This window comes from Ambystoma mexicanum, chromosome 13 (genome assembly GCF_040938575.1).
Source record: "Ambystoma mexicanum isolate Mex_15411 chromosome 13, UKY_AmexF1_1, whole genome shotgun sequence".
Classification (NCBI taxonomy): Eukaryota; Metazoa; Chordata; class Amphibia; order Caudata; family Ambystomatidae; genus Ambystoma; species Ambystoma mexicanum.
Window position 1 is genome coordinate 85,637,883 of NC_090938.1, and position 22,733 is coordinate 85,660,615.

A 22,733-nucleotide genomic window follows, 5' to 3' on the forward strand; every position below is an offset into this window, starting at 1 on the left:
CTCCGGGTGCGAATACCAGTTCTCCTATTTGTAAGAAAAGAATCCTCACCTTCTTGCCCAATCGGGTGCAGGTCTTTTCGTTAAGGACATCGAAAGGGGAGTCTGCGACCATTGAATTCCAAGCATACAAGCATACATATTGCATCTTTATGCAGCATAATGTAATGAGCGGTGTTTTCAGACTCTCCCAACTCCTACAATCTGCAAATTCACAAATACTTGTTTTGTTGTGCATGGGGTACAGTGTGTCTATTTGAGAGGGAGGGATTGACAGTTTATGTTTATGTTTATTCATTTATATTGCGCTCCAGACCCGAGGGTAAGAGGGTGCAGGAGCAACAAGGTTATTCTCAGCTTGGTTACAATGCTGTACAATAATTTACAGTGAGTACATTGGTTAAAACAGTTGTGATAGTAGCAGCGATATACAGTTTACAGGTATACATATATACATAGTTTACAGAGGCAAGGTAAGTTATCAGTCAATTAACGGCCATTGTTCTTTATCCACTGGATGTAGTTACGGGGCAGTTGAGATAGTGAACTGGGACCCAGCTGCAAATAGGCCTATGGTAGGAGTGCAGGGACACAGGTTATTTCGCTGTTTTGAGGCCTACTCACCTAATCCCCCAACTAACCTGCTCTACGTAAAGATCTACCACCAGCATTAACTCGGAAAGGCATGCGGGTCTGGCAGGTTGGCCACACCCGCATGCCTTTCCGAGTTAATGCTAAGGCCCAGCAGAGAAGTTCGGGTCGGCCCGATCAGCCGTTGCACAGCGCAAGAAGAGAGGGATGCGTCCGTGAGGAGAAGGGAAGAAACCGCCTCACTGCACGCAGAACCGCTGTCATAGCAGCCTGTGCCACTCCAGCAGGGAGAGACCTGTGGGCAGGAGCCCCTCCTGTCCAGTGCAGAGGCCTGCGCTCCCTGGCTCGGGTTGAGCATGGTGCCGCCCGGTCCGCTGTGGGGAGTCGCGCCCGTGAGCGCACCAGGTGAGGGGGGCCCGGAATCCGGGGGAGGTGCAGACCCCGTCCCTCCCCTTCCTCCGTCAACCAACCTCTGTCCGCGTTCCTGTGTGCGCGTTGGCTGGGGAGGCCTGTGGCCAAGGGAAGTGCAGGTCCCGCCCTCCTGCCTCCCCCCTCCCCCGTGTCAATCTGCCGTTGTTCATCCTCTCGCACCGATCAACAGCAAAGGAGTGTCATAGAGGGACTGCAGGCTGAGAGGAGGTCCCTGGTCCCTCCTCCTGCGCGTCCGTGATTGGCGGAGTGTTTCCGGACCTGCCGGCAAATCGTTTAACCCTTACTGGGTGTTGAAAGTGTGCTGTAGACTGCAAGCCTGTCAAGTCGTGATGTGCTGCAGTACATATGTGGTCTGTACCCTGTTATACCAGCACCGCAGAACTGTAAAAGTGAATTCACAAACTCTGTCTAGTCAAGGCATCTACACCGTACTGCTGCACACAATTGTCAGTCTTGGGGCGATTAACCTCCTTGCATCTGTTATAGTAGGAACTCAAGGACCAAGGCAAATAGTCAGTGGGGCTGCCACTGAAAAGCTGGACTGTCCATTGTCTTGCATGCAACCACATCCTGAGAGTGTTCTAGCACCACTCAACATAATCTGCGCAGTGGAAATTTTAAGTTAACCATGCAGCACAGCAATGCACGCCCCCCTCCTGCTTTCCTTCTCAGCCCTGGCGAACCTCCAGTGGCATGGTACCTATGGGTGGACAACTTTAAGGTGTACCTGAGGGCTGGTGGTGGATCCAAGCTCACAGACGATAACAAGGAAGCCGCCCTGTTGAACTGCTTGGGCACAGAAGGACTCAGAGTATTCAGGCATCTCCCTGGTCCCAATGTGTGTGCCCCCCACGCTGAAGGTGGATACGGAGGTGATGCAGCTCAAGAGGTGATACTTGCGTACGAGACATCCCTGGGGAAATTGGAGGCGCGTTTTAGTAAAAGTGCCAACGTGGTGCTAGAAAGATACAATTTTTTTTCCAGGGCACAAGGAACTGGCGAAAGTATTGATTCATACATTACTGCCCTGCGTACTTTGATAGCCACGTGCAAATTTACAGGTCTGGTTGACGGGTATATTCGCGATCAAGTTATGATGCGAACAAGTGATTCCAGAGTCAGGGAAAGACTATGGATAGAAAAAGATCCTCTTCTGGAAAAGGTCATAGAAATATGCAGGGCTATCGAGGAATCCATGAAGAGCGTCAGAGAAATGACGGACAAAGGAGAGAATGTGCATGCAGTCATATCCCTGAGGAGCGATGACTTGAGAGGGAGATATAGAGACACAAAAGGGACACCTGGATTGAGAGATGTGTGTAAAAAGTGTGGATGGCGGGGGCACGCCACAGGTTCTAAGGAGTGCCCCGCCACCACTGTGGAGTGTAGGAGGTGCAAAGGGAAGGGACACTATGCTCATATGTGTAAGAGTTTTGTTTCGAATAAGGAAACCGTGAGGATGGTGTATGCCAATCATGAAGGGGAAGATGTGACAGTAGTGGGGTACTTTGGTTGTTCTGAGTCACCTGGTGATGGTGTGCGAGAAGGGGTATTGTTGAGTGTGGGCGGTGGCAGGAAAAGTGCTTGGGCCACCCTGACGGTAAATGAGAGAACCATAGAGATGATGGTTGACACAGGGCCCCCGTACACCATGATTTCTCCAGAACTGTATGTTGCCAAGTTCCAAAAGCAAGTAACTGAGTTATTGCCTTCGGACATTAATCCCTATGCTTATGGCCGGGTTCCTATTAAGGTCCTTGGGTTTGAGTGGGCCACCATCGAATTTGAGGGTCGCAAGACCAGAGGGAAGCTTTATGTGGCTCATAAAGGTGATCCTGTTGGGTGGGATGAAAAAGCAGCTTTGGAAATCGAAATTCGTCCTGGCAAGGCCATTCCTGTGTTGAGTGTGAGTGGGGACAAAGAGGATTCGCAAAGGTTTTTAGAGTTGACTGTGGAAAGCATAGAGAAGAAATTTCCCAAAGTGTTTTCCTCCTCCTTGGGGAATTTGAAGGGGTTCTCCCACAAAATAGTACTGAAAAGAGGAGCCATACCAAGTGTCCATGAAGTCAGGAGAGTTCCCATATTAGCTCGGGATGCACTAAAGAGTGAACTGGTTAAGCTCATGGAAGCCGGTGTCATAGAGGAAGTGTAGAGTTCCGAATGGTGGTCTTGGCGCTCAACGCTGATGGTGGAATGCAGACAAAACTGGTTGGTTGTTGGGTGTCAAAGGGAGTTCGACAATTTGAAGAAGGATGTTGATCAGGCTCCTTCCTTGGGATTGTTCTCACCGGGCAGGAAAACTGTTTTGACGGTCGATGTTAGTGAATATGGCATTGGGGCTGTTTTGGAGAAGAAGGATGGTAGTGAGTTCCGTCCGATTGCTTTTGCCTCCAGGGTTCTTAGGGATGTAGAACAAAGATACGTGGTCATTGAGAGAGAAGCCTTAGCAGCTGTATGGGCGTCGAGACACTTTAGAACCTTTTTGTGGGGGGTGGAGTACACCCCCGCAAGGATCATAAGCCTTTAGCCTATGTTTTGTCCACAAAGGGGTTGTCACATGCGTTGTCTAGGATCATGAGGTGGATGGCTGATATGAGTGAATTTAATTTCAGGGTGGAGTATATTCCCGGCATGAAGCATGCGGTCGCGGACTCTCTGTCGTGGTTTCCTGGTGTTGGGTGTGCCGAGGAAGTGTGTAAGGTGGAGGGTGATGACTGTACTTTGGTGGCCTGTATAGGGCCTGCTCTGGGTGAGCAGGTGTGGAGTGAGGAGAGTTTGCGTGACCCTGTGTTGATTGAAATCAAGGTTGCCCTCACCAACGGAATTTTGAGTGACAACTTGTCTAGACATTACGGTCACGTATGGCATGAGCTATCCTAGGGTCCTTGGGCATCGCTAGGGGACAAAGGTTGGTTCCATCGGAGTCGCTCAAGTGTAAACTAGTGGCATTAGCTTATGAGGGCCACTTAGGAAGGTCCATGACTAAGAGGAGGTTGAGAGAGTTGTATTGGTGGCCTGGGATGTATGGGGACGTAGAAGTGGTTAGGGACTGTGCCGTGTGTTCCACAAGTGACAAGAGTAAGACTCCGTCTGCCCAGCCCGTGTTGCCCGTTGAAGTTTCTGACCAGGTGTGGTCGAAGGGGGCTGTCGACATAATGGGCCCCATGGACACGTTGGGAGCGGGGCTCAGATTTATAGTGGTCATGGTTGATTATACATCCAGGTGGGTGGAGGTCACCACTTTGTCCACGGTGACGTCAGAAAATGTTGTGGAATTTATGACTACTGTTTTTGACAGAGAAGGGATACCAGCTGGTATTGTTACTGATTGCGGCGTACAGTTTGTCTCGGACTATGTGCAGGAGTCTCTGAAGGGTCTTGGCATTCGCCATCATAGAGTCTCTCTGTACAACCCAGAGGCTAATGGTCTTGTGGAGCGTATGAATCATTTCATAAAAGGGGAAATACAGCTAGCCCTGGCCAATGGGCTTCCATGGATGAGTGTGGTTTCCGAAGATCTTAAGGTGCACAGATAAACAACCTCAGCGCTTACGGGGCATTCCCTGTTTGAGCTGATGCGGGGAAGGAAACATGGCCCCAAACTCAGAGTACCGGCGTTGGGTGGTGGTGCCCATTTGCAGGTTGACATGCAGGAGATTGCGAATCGGGTACGCCAAATACAAGAATCTTTCATGCAGAAACAGCTGGTGTGTAAGAAGCCCTTGTTAGTCAGGATAGGGGATCGCGTCCAGATTAAGAACCCGAGGTTTGTGCCCAAGGGGTGTAGCAAATATATGCAACCTTGTGTGGTGGTGAAGACTGGTCGAGGGTATGTGAAGCTTGATGACGGGTCCAGGTGGAGCATGAGGAGAGTGGTGGTAGTTGAAAAGGCTCTAGGGTCTCTAGCGACCCAAGGGTCCCATGCGGGGTCCACGGAAACCGGCGGTGGGGCAGAGTATGCAGGAGAGGTAGTCTCTGTTGACTTCCCCAGAGATTCTTCTTCTCAGGTTTTCACATGTCCGAATCCCATTTTTTCCGGTGCAGGGGTGGGTGTACCGTTGAGGTGTTGTGATGTTGGGACAGATTTGTCTCCGGTTGAGCGTATTGTTGTTAGCAATGATGCTGGCACGGAGGTAGCCGAACGTGCCGATGTTAGTAGAGGGGTGTGTACAGAGGTTACCCCCTTAACCCTTACTGTCCCGTCCAATACCAATGGTCACCCCATTCGTGAGAGAATGAGTTGTTCCTTTGTTCTCCATTCTCCCTTCCTTTTACTGTTTCTTCTATTTTAGGGTTCTGGTTGAATGGGGTGCGTAGGGATGAATGTTGTGTGAGTGTGTGGGGTTTTGTAATGCGATGGGGGAGAAGTGTTGTAATATATGTTTGGTGCTTGCGTGGAATCTTACAAGTGTAAGATTCCATGCCGCTTGCTTTGCGTTCTTGTTTATTTACACAGCTGGATTCCGAATTCCACAGTTAGAAGTTGGAAGAAGAGTGTAATGGCAGGAGTCCTGCTGGGCTCAAGTTGGTCACTTTAAAGCTGCTCTCCAACTTACCCGTGTACCTCGTCTTCCTTACAGGGTGCATTACAAGACCTATAGATATTCGATTGTATTCTATTTTGCGCTCTGAAACACTTGTGTACGAGCGTGATATAAATAAAATATCATATCAAATCATATCATATAGCATTATTGTTCTATAGCTCACATCACCTTTCTCAGCTTTTATTTCTTTGTTTGGTCTTTCATGGCCCTTCTCTGCTGAGGAGTCTAAACTCTTTGTCTCTTGTTCCATTTCTACCCAATCCCTTTGTGATTGTATACTTGCCCGCCTTCTTACTATCAATTCCTGGATGTCTTTGCCCTCCTTCCATCGCAATATCCTCAGAAGCAGAGGTCCTCTTCTTTCCTGCTCTCACCCCTCACTTTTGTACCCTTATTCCTCCTAGTTCATTCCCCATTGTGACCCTGCCCTCCTCCCAATCCAATCATAACATGGGTATGACCTTTGACTCTGCTCTATCTGTACTGTGAGTGCTGCCTGCCATTTCTAATTGTATAAGGTCCAAAACATCTGGCTTCATTTACTACCAAAATACTGGTATAACCTAAACTTCTCAAAACTGCACAATTGCTTGTCTTGCTTAGTTGGACTTCTTACTTGCTCCCTTGCCCCATTCCAACATATCTTCAATCCTGCACTGCGCTCCCGTTCATACTGGAGATTTCAACTTTGCTCATCTCTATTCATTAGGATCCATTCCTGTCGGCATGAAATCCATTTCCTTTGTATCTCCTTGAATTGCACCCGGTGACCACAGGACACCCCTTTTGACGGCCTGCAGCTAAATGCTATTTTCCAAGGAGCGGGTACGATATTATTACTCCCAGCACAACATGACCTTGGATATGTCTCTTTAGGCCAGAGATCAAGCATGTTCCATATTGTCTAAAGAGCACTGAAGAAGCACATGTTTGGACGAAACATGTGTCGGCACATTTATGCACCTTTATTCACAATTAATGACCTTTAAGTGTTCGTAATTGCTCAAGACCGTTGTTCTCATCTTATTTCATTTTCATATGCCTTCATGGCTTTGCGTCGGCTAATTATTCCTCACTCGGCGATTCGCTTTTGCGTTCTTACCACCCTCTTCTCTATACTCCTCAGTTCTGCTTGACTGTCCAATGACCTTCCCTTTCTGCCCCTTCACTTTTTGCCCCTTTGAAGCATAATGCCGTCAAACTTTGAAATGTCCTTCCTGACCTGGTCGGTCTTTCTCCTATCTCTATTCTTTTGACTTTTCTCACCAGGACTCCTCCTGCACCTTTCCCTTTCTAATGAAGCCACAGCCTTGCATTCAATGTCTCTTTTATTGTACAGCTTTTTAGTGTAATTTTCCATTCACTCAGCATTTCGATGAAAGTGCATATACATGCAAGCAAACATACATACATTAAATGCATGCAGATTAATGAGTGACTTTCAATGTCTTTGCACGCAGATCTTTAATATCTCATCACCTGGGACATTTAACTGCTTGTATTCATGGTATTATTATGGGGAACCTGCCTCAAATATCCAAGTTTTAGAGCCCCCCCCATATACTCCCTATTCTGGTGCCCCCTAATATACAAATACTGCAGTAAACATACTTTGTAATTGGTTATAATTGGTTATTTATAACACGCTTAAATACCGGAGAGGTTTCCAAAACGCAGACCCGGGATACGAACCAGTGTTGCTCTGCGTCGTCTTGCTTCCAAGACGAGTGTTGCCACTGAGCTGAACTTCCCCAAATGCTGTTAAGGGGCACCAGTCTGCTGGGGATATCTTCTTGATCACCCGCCAGCTGATTACTGAATATTTACATGACCCGATGTAATGGTGAAAAAAGTATAATGTGATTAAATACAACCTTATCATAAAAATCATGCTTTTATAAGCTGGTGTGTATTATCACATTTCTCTGTGGTCAGTGAGTTCACAATACATAAGTGGCCACCACTACAACTGTGGTGAGAGAATGCAGTGTGTATAGCTTTTGTGCTGGCAAATCTACCAAAGGTTTGTTCCATTTAAAAGAAAAAGGGTTTAGGAAAATTAATCAAGGATGCACATTGGTTTGAATAATGTTAATTTTGTAAGTAGGTGTTTTGCAGTTGATGCCAGTGTGTTTTTGTACCAAGAGTTGTTAATGGAATCTCTGATGTGAGGGTTTCATGGAAAAGGCTTTGAAATCTCTTATAGTTGGTGGTGTATGTTACAGAAGGTGGGGCTATTCCCTCCAGGCCTTTCACATTTTTCCTCGTCTACCTTTGATCTCACTGGAGTTTGTCACACTTTGAACCAGCTGCAAGCTTCAGGCTATGGGACATAGGGTACATTTTCTTTAAATGAGGGTAAGAGTTGTAGGATATCAGAAGCTGAGATCAGTGGTGTCCGGGATCTACAAATGCACCGGCAGCAAACTCACTCATTTTAACCAACCCCACCGCCTGCAGCCACATGTTGGGCTGAGACTGGGACTGTAAGGTCAAAGCTGCTGGGGACAAGAAACAAGTCTGGTTACAACTGTCAACACATCTCATGGGAGACCCGAAAGTGGGTTAACCCTGGAAATACCAAGCAAATACAATCCCACTCTAGGTCAACGCTATTATCCCAGTAAAAACCACTGTATGCATCAATTACAACACATAAGCACATGACTATTGCACCTGGCTTAGTCTCTTGTCACTTATCTCGGCACATAATCAATTCAGACAATGTATAAATACATCAAAGAAATATATACAATAATAGTATAATTTAAAGTGCTGTGTATTCATACTTACTCATTCACTCTACTCAACCATTGCTAAAGTGGTCTAACCCTCAAGCAACTAAAGTGCATAAGCGCATTGCAATATTCACTACAGTTCAGTACACCCTCAAACAATTAGTAAAGTGTACAAATTGGTCACGCCACCCCAGTTTGTACACTTCCTTTATTCTATGGGTGTGTGCAGACAATGTACTTTAGGAATGGTCCCATCCTCCCTTGGCATTTGGGAAGTCCAGCACCCTTCATGGAATGTAGTCATTCCGACATAGTCCTTGCATCTGTCCTTCCCACCTGCCCCAGGAGTGTACACACTCCTAATGGTTCAGTCCTATTCCAGAGGACCCCGAGCCCTCACCTCTTAATCCTGTATCACCTTACACTACCCACACAGTGCACCCCGAACACTGCACTGATCCCCCTAAAACTACCATGTTAACCTTCACTGAGAAATAAATGCCCCTGGTCTTACGTTTAGCGCCCACCATCTACCCTGCTTCGATGCCAGTTGCTACCCTGGTTTCGTAGAGATGACTTTGAAATAATTGATCTTGCGTATACCACAGATATACAACTGACAGCACCACACACGAAGCCTGAAAGATAGCTTAGCGGGTTAAACGCTTACTGCTGGGATCTGTGTGCCATCTGCGAGTTGTATATAATATTATATTTTATGTAAGGTGCTTTGGATAAGAGCGCTATATAAGCAACGAATCATTGTCATCATACTGGCCCTAAGGACTTGGGTACTTCCGCCCTGCATCAACACCTCAGGATTTGCAATTGTCGCCCACTCTTTACCCACCAACCCCCCGTTGTTTATTTGCAGTCACGTGCAAGGACTCCACCAAAATAGTAGTGATGCCCTATACCTTATTTATTTAAAATTCTTGTAAAGAATTTGAAATAAATAAACACATAAATAAATAAATAATATACAAGACCGTTTAGCATTAAGTTGCATCCCTACATGTCCTTGGCAGTACGCCGGCATTGCAGAGTACGCCATGGGATCTGGCATTCCCAATTTTCCTGATATTGAGGGCTTTGCACTCTGGCCTTCTTGCAGTCCCACCTGCACCTGATATTGAAGGTTTCCCACTTGCTCCCTGTTATGTTGGCATTCCAGCCTGTGCCTTGTTTCCCTGCCTCTCCCACCTGCCACTGGTATTAAGCATCTTTACTGGCCCACAAGGGCGCGTGCCTTGCAGACAGCACAGCTCAGTTTCCCCACGTGACCTAAATTAGTCGAGAATGTTCCCCTTTCCCCTGGTGTTTGGCCCTCTGCAACACAGATGGTGATGCCGTTCGCAGAGGAAAGTGTACATTCTTGCCTCCCAATCTTTACATCAGAAGTGAACCAATGCCTGGGGCGCTTCCAGCCTGATAGGCATCGACAGGTGGTGAATGATTGACCTTCAAGTTTCAATTAGTTGGCGCAGCAAGGCTGATTCACAAGTTTGCACGTGATGTGTGCTTTGGCGGGTGCCTCTGAAATGTCTTTTTTCTTCATTTCCTATAGAGGGGGTCGGTGGCATCCCAGCCCTCGAACACCCACCTCGTCAGTTTAAGCAATAGTGAGAATGACTAGGATATTGGAAAGATTGTGGGCCTCATTCCGAGTATGGCGGTAGGGGGTTAACGACACCGGTAAGGATGCCGGTGCCATTAACCCCCTACCACCACATTCCGAGGTCCCTTAGCGGGTCCCACCAGGAACGGCTGGTCTGACCAGCTGTTCTTAGCGGGACCCGTTAAGGGACCATGGAGCTAATAATGGGCCCGCAATATGCGGGCCAGTTATTAGCTCCTTCCCCATTCCCATTGAGCCCTATGGGGGCTCGAATGGGAATGGGGAATGGTTTTCTGAATGGGGACTTACCGGGTCTTCCAAGGTTGGAATGACCCGGTAAGTGCCCATTCAGAGACACTGGAACCGGACCCGGGTTTGGAGGCAGCCATGCTAATAGCACCATGGCTGCCTCCAAACTCGGAATGACCCCCTGTGTCTTGATTGACATCAGTGGAATCAATAGAGGTTATAGCCTATACTCACGGTGGAATTGCTAGAGGTTGTAGCCTCTGGTCATAGTTTAAGCAGTAGAAGTTCTAGCATAATAACACAATGGAATTGCTAGAGGTTGTAGCCTCTGGTATTAGTGTAATCTGTAGACCTTCTAGCCTAATAACACAATGGAATTGCTAGAGGCTGTAGCCTCTGGTCATGGTGTAATTGGTAGACATTATAGCCTAATAACACAATGAAATCGCTAGAGGTTGTAGCCTCTGGTTATATTGTAATTTGTAGAAGTTCTAGCCTAATAACACAATGGAATTGGTAGAGGTTGTAGTCTTTTTCCACATGAATTGGTAGCAGTTGTAACCTAACATCACAACAGAATCGGTAGCGGTTGTAGCTTAGGAACACAGTGAATTAGGAGATGTTATAATTTTACAAAGGTAGCGGGCGCCCCTCTCTCGCAAGAACAGACATGATAACCTGTTCAGTGGTTATTAACCACTTGAGAGTTCGCAGCCACTGCTTTTACTCACTGTGCCTTTCACAGATGGGAAATATCCATTTGCATATCAGTCTTTGTCCTGCCCAGGGGCAGTCCAGCACCGAAATACAATGGCAATTCCAATCTGAACGAGAGTACCACCAGCAACCCCACACACGTGTTTCACCCTTGTTGGGGATCATCAGTGAGGTGAAGCTGATGCCTCTCTAAGCACAGTGAGAGGGAGACCACGTCTGGTTGCCCCCAGGAGACCCAGGGTTACCAATCCCAGGTTCCTTAAAAAATAATTTTACAAAGGATCTTGCGAGAGAGGGGCGCCCGCTACCTTTGTAAAACTATTTTTTAAGGAACCTGGGATTGGTAACCCTAGGTCTCCTGGGGGCAACCAGACGTGGTCTCCCTCTCACTGTGCTTAGAGAGGCATCAGCTTCACCTCACTGATGATCCCCAACAAGGGTGAAACACGTGTATGGGGTTGCTGGTGGTACTCTCGTTCAGATTGGAATTGCCATTGTATTTCGGTGCTGGACTGCCCCTGGGCAGGACAAAGACTGATATGCAAATGGATATTACCCACCTGTGAAAGGCACAGTGAGTAAAAGCAGTGGCTGCGAACTCTCAAGTGGTTAATAACCACTGAACAGGTTATCATGTCTGTTCTTGCGAGAGAGGGGCGCCCGCTACCTTTGTAAAACTATTTTTTAAGGAACCTGGGATTGGTAACCCTAGGTCTCCTGGGGGCAACCAGACGTGGTCTCCCTCTCACTGTGCTTAGAGAGGCATCAGCTTCACCTCACTGATGATCCCCAACAAGGGTGAAACACGTGTATGGGGTTGCTGGTGGTACTCTCGTTCAGATTGGAATTGCCATTGTATTTCGGTGCTGGACTGCCCCTGGGCAGGACAAAGACTGATATGCAAATGGATATTACCCACCTGTGAAAGGCACAGTGAGTAAAAGCAGTGGCTGCGAACTCTCAAGTGGTTAATAACCACTGAACAGGTTATCATGTCTGTTCTTGCGAGAGAGGGGCGCCCGCTACCTTTGTAAAACTATTTTTTAAGGAACCTGGGATTGGTAACCCTAGGTCTCCTGGGGGCAACCAGACGTGGTCTCCCTCTCACTGTGCTTAGAGAGGCATCAGCTTCACCTCACTGATGATCCCCAACAAGGGTGAAACACGTGTATGGGGTTGCTGGTGGTACTCTCGTTCAGATTGGAATTGCCATTGTATTTCGGTGCTGGACTGCCCCTGGGCAGGACAAAGACTGATATGCAAATGGATATTTCCCCACCTGTGAAAGGCACAGTGAGTAAAAGCAGTGGCTGCGAACTCTCAAGTGGTTAATAACCACTGAACAGGTTATCATGTCTGTTCTTGCGAGAGAGGGGCGCCCGCTACCTTTGTAAAACTATTTTTTAAGGAACCTGGGATTGGTAACCCTAGGTCTCCTGGGGGCAACCAGACGTGGTCTCCCTCTCACTGTGCTTAGAGAGGCATCAGCTTCACCTCACTGATGATCCCCAACAAGGGTGAAACACGTGTATGGGGTTGCTGGTGGTACTCTCGTTCAGATTGGAATTGCCATTGTATTTCGGTGCTGGACTGCCCCTGGGCAGGACAAAGACTGATATGCAAATGGATATTACCCACCCGTGAAAGGCACAGTGAGTAAAAGCAGTGGCTGCGAACTCTCAAGTGGTTAATAACCACTGAACAGGTTATCATGTCTGTTCTTGCGAGAGAGGGGCGCCCGCTACCTTTGTAAAACTATTTTTTAAGGAACCTGGGATTGGTAACCCTAGGTCTCCTGGGGGCAACCAGACGTGGTCTCCCTCTCACTGTGCTTAGAGAGGCATCAGCTTCACCTCACTGATGATCCCCAACAAGGGTGAAACACGTGTATGGGGTTGCTGGTGGTACTCTCGTTCAGATTGGAATTGCCATTGTATTTCGGTGCTGGACTGCCCCTGGGCAGGACAAAGACTGATATGCAAATGGATATTACCCACCTGTGAAAGGCACAGTGAGTAAAAGCAGTGGCTGCGAACTCTCAAGTGGTTAATAACCACTGAACAGGTTATCATGTCTGTTCTTGCGAGAGAGGGGCGCCCGCTACCTTTGTAAAACTATTTTTTAAGGAACCTGGGATTGGTAACCCTAGGTCTCCTGGGGGCAACCAGACGTGGTCTCCCTCTCACTGTGCTTAGAGAGGCATCAGCTTCACCTCACTGATGATCCCCAACAAGGGTGAAACACGTGTATGGGGTTGCTGGTGGTACTCTCGTTCAGATTGGAATTGCCATTGTATTTCGGTGCTGGACTGCCCCTGGGCAGGACAAAGACTGATATGCAAATGGATATTTCCCCACCTGTGAAAGGCACAGTGAGTAAAAGCAGTGGCTGCGAACTCTCAAGTGGTTAATAACCACTGAACAGGTTATCATGTCTGTTCTTGCGAGAGAGGGGCGCCCGCTACCTTTGTAAAACTATTTTTTAAGGAACCTGGGATTGGTAACCCTAGGTCTCCTGGGGGCAACCAGACGTGGTCTCCCTCTCACTGTGCTTAGAGAGGCATCAGCTTCACCTCACTGATGATCCCCAACAAGGGTGAAACACGTGTATGGGGTTGCTGGTGGTACTCTCGTTCAGATTGGAATTGCCATTGTATTTCGGTGCTGGACTGCCCCTGGGCAGGACAAAGACTGATATGCAAATGGATATTACCCACCTGTGAAAGGCACAGTGAGTAAAAGCAGTGGCTGCGAACTCTCAAGTGGTTAATAACCACTGAACAGGTTATCATGTCTGTTCTTGCGAGAGAGGGGCGCCCGCTACCTTTGTAAAACTATTTTTTAAGGAACCTGGGATTGGTAACCCTAGGTCTCCTGGGGGCAACCAGACGTGGTCTCCCTCTCACTGTGCTTAGAGAGGCATCAGCTTCACCTCACTGATGATCCCCAACAAGGGTGAAACACGTGTATGGGGTTGCTGGTGGTACTCTCGTTCAGATTGGAATTGCCATTGTATTTCGGTGCTGGACTGCCCCTTGGCAGGACAAAGACTGATATGCAAATGGATATTACCCACCTGTGAAAGGCACAGTGAGTAAAAGCAGTGGCTGCGAACTCTCAAGTGGTTAATAACCACTGAACAGGTTATCATGTCTGTTCTTGCGAGAGAGGGGCGCCCGCTACCTTTGTAAAACTAGGAGATGTTATAGTCTAACAACACAACAGAATCAATAGCAGTTGTAGCCTTCGCCCACATCAGATTTAGTGGAGCCTGTAGTCTTTAACCACAATGGAATTGGTAGCAGTTGCAGTCTAGCACCACAACAGAATCAGTAGAGGTTGGAGCTGATAAACACAGTGGAATTGCTGTATGTTGTAGCCCAATAATACAACAGAATCAATATCAGTTATATTCTATGCCCACAATGGATTTGGTAGAGGTTGTGGTCTAACAACAATGAAACTGGAAGCGGTTATAGTCTAGCATCAAAACAGAATTAGTAGAGGTTGTAGCCTGATAACACAATTGAATCAGTAGAAGTTGTAGCCTATAGCCACAGTGGAATGGTTACTTGTTGTACCCTAATAACACAAAGGAATCAGTACCAGTTGTAGCCTATGGTCAAAGTGGAAGGAGAAGAAGTTTTAGTCTAATAACACAATGGAATTAGGACAGATTGAAGTCTTTAAACACAATGAAACTGGTAGTGGCTATAGCCTAGCACCACAACGTAATGGGTAGAGGTCATAGCCCATGATCATAGTGCAATTGGTAGAGGTTGTACCCTACGGGTGCAGCATCCTCAAAGATACATGTTTCTCACTTAGTCATAAAAAGCGGTTGCTGCATAATGTGTCAGGCAAATGGCACCTTAAATTCCGTGGCTGCAGGTCTCTGCATACAAGTCCCCTGATTTACTGCGGCTGCAGGAGGTAGGACCAAAAGCCAACCAGTCCATTTTATTTATTTATTTATTTTTACATTTATAGCGCGCACCTAATACAGATGCAACTGGGCGCTTAATATGCATATGTAAGTGTCAAGTGTGTGTCCAACAATTGCAAAGAATTGTCCAACTATACCCATTATTGTGAAGGTCTTAATATAGTCCACATTTAACTGGAGGGTGTGCATTTGCAATGACAGGCCTCAAATGGCAAACATTTGAAATGGTTCAAGCCCACCTATCTAACCCGACATCTCGGAAAAAATGTTGAGATTACTGGAAAGGATCCGGGACAAGGAATCAATTGGAAAATCCAAGCTTTACAAACAATATGCTAAAACGTATGGCTATTGTTCTTCCCTTCCTTGTCAAGTATTTGGTAAGATTCCCCAATCCTAAATTTCGATATATATTTATATGCGTTTCCATTTTAATCTTTTGGTAACCCTACTGCAATGAGGTCCCGTAAGAGGTATCACATCGAGCGGAGGGTTTGCCGGCTCTGCTCCTCTTTTAATTCTATTGAATCATTAAAACATCTTTGAATTGATTGTCCTGCTAGATTTGTACATAATTTGACTCCTTTGATTTCTGACAATTTTTGGAATCGCCTTATGAATGGTTCACACAATTCTTAAGCATTGCATTCATTCATTGCTTGATTTTTTCATGCTCACGTAGGCGAAACCATCTATTTATAAAAATGTTAAATTAGTGATTGTAAAGGTATTTTTGCAAGTCTTGTTAACAAAGCAGGGACACTTCTTTCCTATTTTATTTAACATTCTGAATATATACGATTTGTTGCTCTTAACATTTTGCATAAATAATAAACTATAACACAAAGAACGAAAGATGTTTTAACATTTCTATCTACATTTCAGGGTTTTAAATGTAAACAAAAGCAATGTTCCCAACTTTGGGAAAAATAGAATAAGATGTATTCATGCACATGTCGGAGTAGAGACTTTTTGTTCCAAAGTAATCTCTTAATTGGTGTTCCATTTAGGCATGGGGCTTTTTATTTTCACTTCTAAGCTGGATTTGCAAATTTATATAAGTTTATATATGGCCTGATGTAGGCGCTTTGTACCACTGGAGGAAACATCATGGATAAATGTATTCAATCATAAATTGGGCCGAAACAGTGTTGACACCTGAATATCAACGTTTAATGTGTGACGTCTGTTTTTGTCATCCTGGGGGTAAGACTCGCTGTGGGTTATGTGGTATCCTAAACGTTGATACATTGTATGTGTTAGGTTAGAGTGTCCATTTATTATTAGAATTGTGTTAATCACATCTGTGATCAGTTCGGGACACTGTTCAAAATAAGGCCTATTGGACTTTGTTTCCAATAATAGGATACTCAATTACCATTCCCACATACAGTACATTGAAATACTGTTGTACTTAAAGCAAGCACTTCCATACATGTGGCACTTTATGGAATTTGTGTAGCACTTTAATGCAGTTTCACACAGAGGCTATTGGTATGAATTAGTAATGTTTGTTGTGACTTTAATGTGTATTAATAGTAATAAATTGTTTAATGATATGATGTTGCCTGTGCAAGTGTTTTTGAGAGATTTGTAAAAGTAACACTGTCAAGTTATATTTTGTTTTTTGAAAATAGTGTGCCACTGGATTTATTATCCAGTATAAAGTAATTACACAGACTGATTTGTCCCCTTTTTGAGGCATATGAGGGTACGGTATCCTACTCTGTGCTTTTGGATTACTATATTACACCCAGTTTTTTTGAGATGGTGTCCTTTCTATGGATACAAGATAGGGGTGACCCGGTAAAGTATTTGCGTTATCACCCTAACATACTTTGCAGGACAGTATGTGGCTACTTGGACACGGTTTTTAAAAGTGGGATGTGTAAATGAAAATATTTCAGTAGCTGCACCAATTTCCCTTTGAAAATTCTAGTGGCGCACTTACCATCTGCTTAAAGGCATTCTCTATCGCACCGATGACAAGGCTTTCATGCGACACCTGCTTCTCCTGGTGGAATCGGCAGGCAGCCTCATTTGTGAGCACTCTGTCCTCATCTGTTGGGGATTCCTCCGCCTGTGGCCCTGATTGAGTCTTTACCTCATTGCTAAGGCAGATCGGTGGAGGAACCGATGACTTCTGTAGAATATCAACAATGTCCCGCAGCTGATCACAAATCTGAAGGTGCAGAAGCTTGGAGGCCATGATGGCGGCACCCGGGCCAGCATGTCCATCAAAGAGTCCCCAGTGGTGGAAAAAAAGTTCAGACACCTCCTAAAAATAGAAAAGTGGGTTTAGGAGGGCTCAGTATCAACAACATCCACTGCCCGCACCCCCAGTTGCTTTTATGCAATTGTTTAACTGATTTCATATATTTACAGTCTTGGAGTAACACTAATATAATCACAATAAAAAGTCCCTGTGGCTCTTTCTTATGGTAAGACATTGCGCAGCAGTCCTCCATGTGAAAACCAATGTTTCACAGGGATTCTTCTTCAGGGATAACCGCCGGATTACCAACAGAAATTTCTCACGAGGACTTCTTCATATTGGTGACTTCAGGTTTATTATTTTTAATCAATAAAGAATATGACGGTCATCATAAAGTTCAGAGAAATAGGTTGGAAAGTCATTATTTTTGGGGACCCATTGAGGGATGATCACATGAAGTTAACGTCCATGCCTAGGAATTGATCACTTTATTTGAAGTCTAAATCCTTGAATGCCTAAATTCCTGGGAGTAAGTGACTTCCATGGAAAAAATGGAATTCAGAATTTCTTGATCTCGCTAGACGGATCCTGTCTCTTGCTTTACGAGTACGAGAACAAAATGGCAGGTTGAGGAGTGAATGGGGTTTGCAAGTGTCTCAATATATCATCGTGAGTGGAGCGTCCACTCTGTGACACATTCAAAGGGCAAAACACTGACTGCCAAGTTTATGGCACTCCTCACCTGCAAATGATATTTTCATCACACGGCATGCCATTGAATTCTACCTCTCAAATCAAATGTTGGCTTCATGATTTATTAATTTTAAATGAGGTCTGTAAATCATGTGGATTGCTATATTTATTCTTCTCCTCAGAAAGGATATGCGACAGACAATGTCCAACCCTATAAGACCTTGAAGAGTCAAAATGGTGAAACACTTTAGACATTATATCCAAATGTAGGGGAGAAGATCTGATGATAAAAGAGGCACTCTACAGGTAGTCAAAGTTAATTAAAAATGATATTCAGATTATTAACCATGATCAACTCATGTGCCAGAAGACAAGCTGCACACCGTTGAGACTTTGGGGCTCATTATGAGTTCCCCCGGTATCCGCCGGTAATTACGGCGGGATACCAGGAAATCACTGTACCATCTCTGTTGCCTGATATCCCGGTGTTACCGGGATATTACGGGCAACAGAGATGACGGTAACTCCCCATTCCATAGGACTCCATGGGATGAGGTCACCCGATTCAGGCATTTATCTGATCTCAGTAATAGTGTTCAAGATCTTTTTATGATCAAGAAGATTGAAGGCTGCTGATAAGTCAAGGCACATCAGCAACCCTGTCTTAAGTTTGTCGACAAAAGCCACCATTCGATTCTGTAAGTCAAGTAGTGCAATTTCGGTCCCATAATTAGATCGGAAGCGTGATTGCTTGGGGTGTAGAATATTTGCTTGATCCAGAGGTTTTTGAAATTGCATTGTAGCAATCTTGTCAGCAACTTTTAATGAACAGGGAACATTTGCTATGGGTCTCAGATTGCTAAATAACTTTGGATCTTGACCAGGCTTTTCTTGCAAAGATGTAACTACAACATTCTTAACAGTGGGCCTCCTTATGAATGTGCTGGTCCGGTAACAACGGTGCCGGTAAGCCTACTGGCACGATTGTTACCGGACCGGCACAGTACGACTTTGCGGGCATGTGCCGTCCCACCCGCCATGGTCAGACCTGGAGGGCGGAACAGCACTCACCCGCAGAGTTTTACGGAAGCACCGGCACCATTATTAAAGATGCCAATGCTTCCGTGTGGAATGGGGATTTACAATTCTTGACACCTGACTTCCCGGTATGCCGGGGTTGTAATGCCCCAGTGTTTTCAGCAAGCCAGGTGCCTGTAAAATGTACAAGTCTGGCAGCAACTTGCCCCTTTTACCGGCACGGTTACCTCCAGACTTGTTATGAGGCCCAATATCTGGAACAATATTATGGCTAAAAGTCGTATTAACAAAAAAAACATGAAAGGTATGGGGCAAAAAGTTTACAATTATTTTAAATGATTTTAGAAGACATTACATCCCCAATGACACATTGTGGGGTGCATCTTTTTAAGAACATGTACCATCTGAACTGTCGAAATGGATTCAAATTTAGAAAACGGGTGTGGAAGGTTCCTCAGGGGTTCTAAAATATTGGACAAGTCGTCAGTGGTCTGGCTGTTAGCAATTTTACAATGAGCTAATTCAATTTTAGTATGAAAAGCCTTTTGAACATCGGTACAATGCCCCTTGGTAGGCACAAACAAATGCGCCTGTGAATGGGGTTTCTATAGTTTTTTTTAAATCTCAAAACTTTTTGGGAAGAGAACACGGACGTTTAGAGCCTCACTTCCAGGCCGATTAGCCAATTAACCACCCCACTAACAAATTTCCCCCTGCATACACCCTTCACACTCTAAACAAACACAACCACAAGCCTACAACACAACAATCTGCAAAAACTTCACTATACTGCAACAACAAAACAAACCACACATAGACCCACACAACAGCACACAACGGCTACCGGCCATAAAACACCCCAAGCCCAGCCAACGGACTTCCGGGCCGAGGACGCCAACAGCACATCACTGCTCCCTTGCACTTTTCCAGCCTGTTCCCACTAACTCACTTTCCGCCCCTCCCTTTTTTTCAGAGCCACCAGAGCGCCTGGGGACCACTCCAGTAGTTATAGTGCGCGGTACAAATATCCTTTAACATTAACATATTGCTGCCAGAGTTTTCAATTTGGACATCAAAATAAAGATTTGTGGCCTGAAATATTTCCTTTCTATAGGTTTTCTCTAGGGATTTCCACATCATCCTATTTTGATCTGTTTTATTCTTTCCCCAATTCCGCTCTCCTAGTCTTTTCCGTTGTTTCAACAAATTCAAGGCAGGGGTAAATGAAATCTGATGATTAGATTTTTCTCTAATTATTTTCGACTTCATAGGGGCTAAAACATGAGGAGGATAAGTATCTTCAGTGGCATTCAAGAGCCTATACAAACCGTTTCCCAGATCCACTTTCAGAACTTTATTTAAACTTCTACTCAAGAGTTTGTCAGTGAATTCATTTCCTGTGCTACCCTTGTAGGAAATGCAAGTAGAAAAGTAACAAAGTAGTGGGCGGACCAATTACAAGGACTGATACTCATGGAGCTGAAATGGAAATATTTGGTTATCACCCAGTACAAAATGTGTCCTTTATTAGGGGTCGATTCTATATTGTGGATAGTTGCTTCAATATTTTTAAATGGCTGCTCCAGGAATATGACTTTCGTATCCAAAGAGTTACCTCACCAACGATTGACGTCTCCTATGACAAGCGTGGAACACTTAGGTCTATTTAATGTAGATGGGATGCTAATGATTTCCTCGTTGAAAGTGAGTATTTCATCAGGAGGCTGATCCAATAAAATAATATTGACGCAATTATTGGGAGAGGGGGTAAGTTTAAGCAATATTATTTAACATCCTTCACAAATGATTGGGGACTCGAAGAAACAGAGTTCGTGTTTTGCCATAATGGCAACACCCCCTCCAGTACCTACTTCACGAGTCTGCCCATTAAACTTGTAACCGTCTGGAGTAGCCAAGGCGTTATGAACGGTGCCAGTGCTACAGGCATCCAAATTCCCATTGAGCCCTATGGGGCTGAAATGGGAATGGGGATATACCAGCACCGGCACCCGCGAAAGGGCAATTACCGGGTTCAGCGGGGCCGGAATATCCCGGTAATTGGCCATTCGCGGGTGCCGGATTTTCATGCCGGTATGAAGGTAGCCTTGCCGGTAAAACCGGCAAGGCTACCTCCAACCTCCTAATGAGGCCCAATGCCTTTATTCATAGCTTTTGTTTTGAATCATGGAAAAGCATAGGGGCATTCTTCGGGTGAAGTAGGGAGTTGAATGGCTTATGCTGTTGCCCCATGGGTGACACACAACAAGAAAAGGCTGTAGGAAAAGGTTTTCTTGTACCCCTCTGTTTGTCTGAAACACAAATACAATTGAGGCTATGTCCTTTGAAGCTATTTTTAAAAAACATAGGGGCATGACCCGCTTTGTTCGGTATCCCTTCCGTGAGTACTATAGAGGCCTCCAATTGATAAACCCCAATATCCAAATTAATTTTATTTATAAACAACATTTGTAAAAAATTATGTTATTTTAAGCAGATTGTTGTAGTTTTTTGTGTCACGTGGCCCCTTTATGATTCCACTTTCAAACATGATGATACTGCTCAGTAGACAACATTGAAAATCATAATAGTGTTGGCATTATAAATTATATTTTCTCTTTCACCAACCAGTTATGTTGATGAAATATTGTCAATGGTCATATCTTTGCATCAGTTTCAGCAGAATTTGGGCAGGTGCACCACACTGCCTGATATGGATGCCACCGGATGGGTCAAAAAGCTTTTTGATACCTCTGTCACTACGGTGTCTTCAAATTAAAGGCCCACTGACATTGGTAAAATGGCTATAGTTTGTGTTTCTGGGCAAAAGTTTAAAAATAAATCCCATTCATAAAAGATATAAGGCGCCAGGGCTAGCCCTCCTTCTGTAACCAATTAATGAATGCCTGTAACCCACACCAAACTGGAGCGCTCTGGAGCATCCCCCCAAATATGCTGTCTACATGTTTTGGACTAAGGCTCCCATGATCCCTTGCAATTGTCTACGTTGGCTAGCGCTGATGGGAGGGAGGTGTGATCCAAAACACTGGAAGACCCAAAGGCTGCAGATCCATGTCATTGATGAAGCCCCACTCAGATCAATTTGCCGTACCTTGTTTTGTGTTGCATGTGTGTTACACACCTCTTCCTGGTCTTCAGTGGAAGAGAAAGAGTTTCTTCTTGAATCGTCATCCCTCCTTTCGACATACACCACCTCACAGCAGGCTTGATCTTCATTGTTTTGGCTTTTGCCTGCATTTATCACCCTGGAGAGAGAGAGTGAGAGAGAGAGAGAGAGAGAGAGAAAATGTAGAGTCTTGTTACCTGGCTCAATATGTTTCATCCTCATTTGAAATTTAGTGGTCAGTTAAATGAGAAGGAAATTGACTGCTTGAAGGTCTTCATTTTCTTCTGATGGCAATTTACTCAAATGATATCCATTCGCGAAGCTCATGTCTAATAACCAACCTGTTACTGAGATACAACTGCCACCCCCACTCCTTCAAGTGAAAATCTACCATATGGTCAATGTTTGTGCCTGCACAGAAATAGTACAACCAGGCAAGCTTTTAAGAAAGATAGCCACAACACTTACCAAAAAACAGTAGTCTAACAATAAGATTGTTAATTGATCTCTTGGTTATATGTTTTTGATGTCTTTTAATTAGGTATAGGTACGTTTTGAGATGATTTTATCTTTTCTTCTTGCTAACATTGCTTTTCTTAAAAGATGTCATAAATTGACTGTATGTTTACTGCGATAGGTATGCCATGAAATGATGATTTTTATTTCTAAAAGATCTAATGAAACGATTTATTTCATTTTATGATTGTATGATTTTAAATGTGTTTTTAAAAGAATTTGTTAACTGTGTGAAAAGTTTATAAATAACCTGTAGCACACAATACACATCAAAAAATAATAGTCTAACAATAACAGAGCAGCCTCAGTAGAA

The 22,733-nt window shown here is 44.9% G+C and overlaps 1 protein-coding gene across 6 annotated transcripts in view; it reads right to left on the bottom strand.

Annotated features, from left to right (window-relative positions):
* Nucleotides 1-22,733, bottom strand: part of PPM1J (protein phosphatase, Mg2+/Mn2+ dependent 1J) — a 237,970-nt gene that overhangs the window by 79,002 nt on the left and 136,235 nt on the right. For 2 of the 6 annotated variants that reach the window (XM_069633331.1, XM_069633333.1), the window contains exons 2-4: nt 21,890-22,043; nt 16,786-17,112; nt 1,748-1,933 (exon numbers count right to left, since the gene is read on the bottom strand). In XM_069633331.1, the coding sequence (XP_069489432.1) occupies nt 1,748-1,933; nt 16,786-17,112; nt 21,890-22,043 (667 nt within the window). The remainder of the gene's footprint in view (nt 1-1,747; nt 1,934-16,785; nt 17,113-21,889; nt 22,044-22,733) is intronic. The other 4 variants (XM_069633336.1, XM_069633334.1, XM_069633332.1 and 1 more) reach the window with 3 other exon arrangements.